General features: G+C 46.1%; 1 protein-coding gene across 2 annotated transcripts in view; it reads right to left on the bottom strand.

The window, feature by feature from the left end:
• Positions 1-1,888, bottom strand: part of abcc1 (ATP-binding cassette, sub-family C (CFTR/MRP), member 1) — a 33,980-nt gene that overhangs the window by 3,521 nt on the left and 28,571 nt on the right. For both annotated transcript variants that reach the window (XM_037793060.1, XM_037793061.1), the window contains one exon: positions 1,613-1,771. In XM_037793060.1, coding sequence (XP_037648988.1) covers positions 1,613-1,771 — 159 coding nt within the window. The remainder of the gene's footprint in view (positions 1-1,612; positions 1,772-1,888) is intronic.

Here is a 1,888-nt window from a genome sequence, read left to right as displayed (position 1 = left end):
CTCCTCGGGTGAATAAACAGGCAGACACGGGCGCTTGTCAGCATGGAAACGGCCTCTGTGCTCTACTGGATCCTGTCAGTACAACTGTATTTTATTAAAATAAATCTTGTTTATAGGCTACATATCTACAGACTATCAGACTAGGCACGCGAAGTACATTATTATCATACTGTCGGAGATGTGTCAGTGTTTTTGTTCTGCTGCTTTGCGCGGTGCAGACACCCGTCCACCCGCCTGTTGTTTGTCCTCCCCAGCTCTCTGGAGCGCTGTACCCCACTGTTGTCTGGCAAAAGCAGCGGGTCTAGCGGCGCGGAGGTCCCCGGGACTGCTGATACAATAACCTTTTATTTTGATGTTATTACAATGTACCAGAATTCACAAATATGTAGGATATTACTACTGACACTCATGTAATATTACGTCACAACGGCTGCTGTATTAGCCGTGTGTTTACTATGTGTTTATTTGCATATAGAGCGGGGAAGTGAGATCAGATCACAAGTGGTCACTCAAGACGCATGTGGAGATGCATTCTAATACCAGGTGTGAACAGACGTACTTAAAGCTGTCCACTTGTGATCCAATCACTGAGGACGCATGTTAATACCAGGTCTGAACAGGGCCTATGAGAGCTCCGCCCTTATGGCACCAAAACAACACAAGAGACACAGTGGACTAATATACATGGTCTTTGCGTGTCTTACAATTTAACCAAATAAGTCGACTCAGAGTGGACACAATGAGGCCACACTCTTTCAGCTTTCAACTGGGACAAAGCGATTGTTTCTTTAGCTTGGAAATAATGAACACAAGCTGAATAACTGGTGCAGCGTCTAGTAGCGATAACAACATTTCTCAGTTTACCTGGGGCTAGCATTAAAGTGGCAGTAGTCAGTATATTTTTGGCATCATTGGGTAAAAATTCCATAATAACCTTTCAGCATATTGTAATTCAAGTGTTCTGAGAGATAACTAGACTTCTGCTCCTCCTCATGGCTCTGTTTTCAGGCTTTAGAACATCTAGCCCGTGACGGGAGACTTTGACCAATCACAGGTCATTTCATTGAGAGAGAGCGTTCCTATTGGCTGTGCTCCGGTCATGTGAACGGAACTTGGCGTTCCTTCACTAGATTTCACAATGGCGGTGGCGTCACGAACGTTCTCATTTCACATCTAAACTGTACACTACAAGATGATTCAGAAAACATTTGAGGAGAGAAATAGGCATTAACGTAACAGAATATTGATTCATATTTGATCAGCGCTGCCTAGTTTGACTGTTTGGTCGGAGTTCGTGAGTGATTGACAGCCGGCTCTCATAGACGGCAGCTGGACAGCAGACCTCAGATCAGCTCTTACTGCTTGTTTTCCTCCGGTCTGTGAAATCTTGCAGATGCCGTTAGGAGCACCGGAGGACACAGAGGAACATGATTTTTTTCAGGTTACCTGTTCCATGTACTACTGTCAGGATATAGCGACTGTTTTATAAAAATAACTTTTTTTAATCATATTTGCTCCAATCTCGCCTACTGCTGCTTTAACTTCCATCCCTTGGCAGAACATTCACATGCCGTTTAACTCTTATGTTCTGTTGAGTCCTCTCTGCACTGACCTGTGGTATGATGGTGATTCTGGAACGAAGCTCGTGGAGGCCCAGCTGAGCGATGTCCACCCCGTCGATGAAGATGTGGCCCTCCGATGCCTCGATGATCCGGAACAGCGCCAGCGTCAGGGAGGATTTCCCCGCTCCGGTGCGCCCCACGATCCCCACCTTATGGGGAGACGTAGCAGCAAACGTTACAGGCCACATACATGCTGCACACACACACAGTCACACACACCAATCCCTCATCAATTCACCCACGGTCAGATCAAACAGACCAGTGGA

This window comes from Sebastes umbrosus, chromosome 14, assembly GCF_015220745.1.
Source record: "Sebastes umbrosus isolate fSebUmb1 chromosome 14, fSebUmb1.pri, whole genome shotgun sequence".
Taxonomy (NCBI): domain Eukaryota; kingdom Metazoa; phylum Chordata; class Actinopteri; order Perciformes; family Sebastidae; genus Sebastes; species Sebastes umbrosus.
This window is presented reverse-complemented; position numbering and strand designations above follow the sequence as displayed.